Below are 1,363 nucleotides of genomic sequence, written 5' to 3'. Positions count from 1 at the left end.
TTACACTATATGTGTTATCATTATCGAGAAGATTATACATTGTAACCTAGCAGCTCTTAGTGATATTTGTTCATCATTGAGAGAGAACAACAGTTCATATTGTAACAGAGTTTATTAAATATACTTGAACTTTCTTACATACTTGTGTTGAAATCGAATTGATTATATAAACACTATATTCAACCCCCTTCTACAGTGTTGTGTGACCTAACAAGTGGTATCAGAGCTATTATGTTAACATACATACAGTAAAGATCCAAACAATCATGTCTGAAGAAACACAAACCCTAACTAAGCCCACCAAAAATCAAGAAACTCAAAACATTCAAACCCACAGTCGATATGAGACTATTAGGGTTCCCATACTGAGACCTTCTGAGTATCCCATATGAAAAGTGAAGATGGCTATGTTTCTGGAAGCTACAGATCCAGAATACCTTGACAGAATTAATGAAGGACCATATAAGCCTACCAAGCTCTCTGTTGCACTTGTTGATCAACCAACAAAGTCCATACCAAAGGAGAAAGGTGATTACACAGCTGAAGACATCTCATCTATTGCCAATGATACAAGGGTAATGCATTTGCTGCATAGTGTCATTTGATAATGTCATGTCAAACAGGGTAATTAATCTAGTTTGGTATAAAAATTTTAATTTTTCAAAATAATATAAGAAATAATATTTAATTTTTGATCAAAAATTAGTTAATTTAACTTCTATAAAAGGAAATGACGTGCGATAAGGAAAAAAGAGGATGAAAATTTGTTAAAATAAAGGAGTAAACAGGCCCGTGACAGGAGTTTGGGCTGGACTAACACAAAGCCATCCGGCCACCCACCCGGCCTGTCTTGATTCAACAAATTAGGGCTTATATTATATAATATCAATTATCAACAAACACACATAACATCTAACCGAGCGAGAAAGAGATCGAGAAATCGAGGAAGGATGGCATCAAAACTAACACTAAAGGCGAAGGGGAAGTCAACCATGAGCTCTACAAGCAACAACAAGATTATCTCAAGAGGCGGTGGCAAAGGTGGATTCGGCGACATGATGGAAATACCCAAACCTGTTAAAGAATGGCCCACTTGGTTCCTCAAAAAGGCCAAGGTTGTTGCTCACTATGGATTCATTCCGTTGATCATTGTTGTTGGGATGAATACGGACCCCAAGCCTTCTATTGCCCAGCTTCTAAGCCCCGTTTGATCTCGTTTTATTGTTTATTATTTTACTATTAATAATGTTTTAGGGGGGTTTTTCTTATGTAATGTTTTCATGGACTGGACGGCTTTGTTATGGATTATGTATTTCCAGGCTTCTGTTTTTGTTATAGTATTTGGTTTTCGGAGTTTGTGTTA

The 1,363-nt window shown here is 36.4% G+C and overlaps 1 protein-coding gene across 1 annotated transcript; it reads left to right on the top strand.

Annotated features, from left to right (window-relative positions):
* Positions 1-868: 868 nt before the first annotated feature.
* LOC141690159 (mitochondrial import receptor subunit TOM7-1-like) lies at positions 869-1,363 on the top strand. Its single transcript, XM_074494820.1, has one exon. The coding sequence runs from the start codon at positions 951-953 to the stop codon at positions 1,209-1,211; it is 261 nt and encodes an 86-aa protein (XP_074350921.1). The 5' UTR covers positions 869-950; the 3' UTR covers positions 1,212-1,363.

The sequence above is a fragment of the Apium graveolens genome, chromosome 10 (assembly GCF_009905375.1).
Source record: "Apium graveolens cultivar Ventura chromosome 10, ASM990537v1, whole genome shotgun sequence".
In the NCBI taxonomy this organism is placed as follows: domain Eukaryota; kingdom Viridiplantae; phylum Streptophyta; class Magnoliopsida; order Apiales; family Apiaceae; genus Apium; species Apium graveolens.
Note: the sequence above shows the minus strand (reverse complement) of the source record. Positions and strands in the feature narration are given on the sequence as shown.

Excerpts from the sequence above, each read along its gene's own strand:
- LOC141690159 (XM_074494820.1), top strand. The coding sequence starts at position 951 with ATGGCATCAAAACTAACACTAAAGGCGAAGGGGAAGTCAACCATGAGC.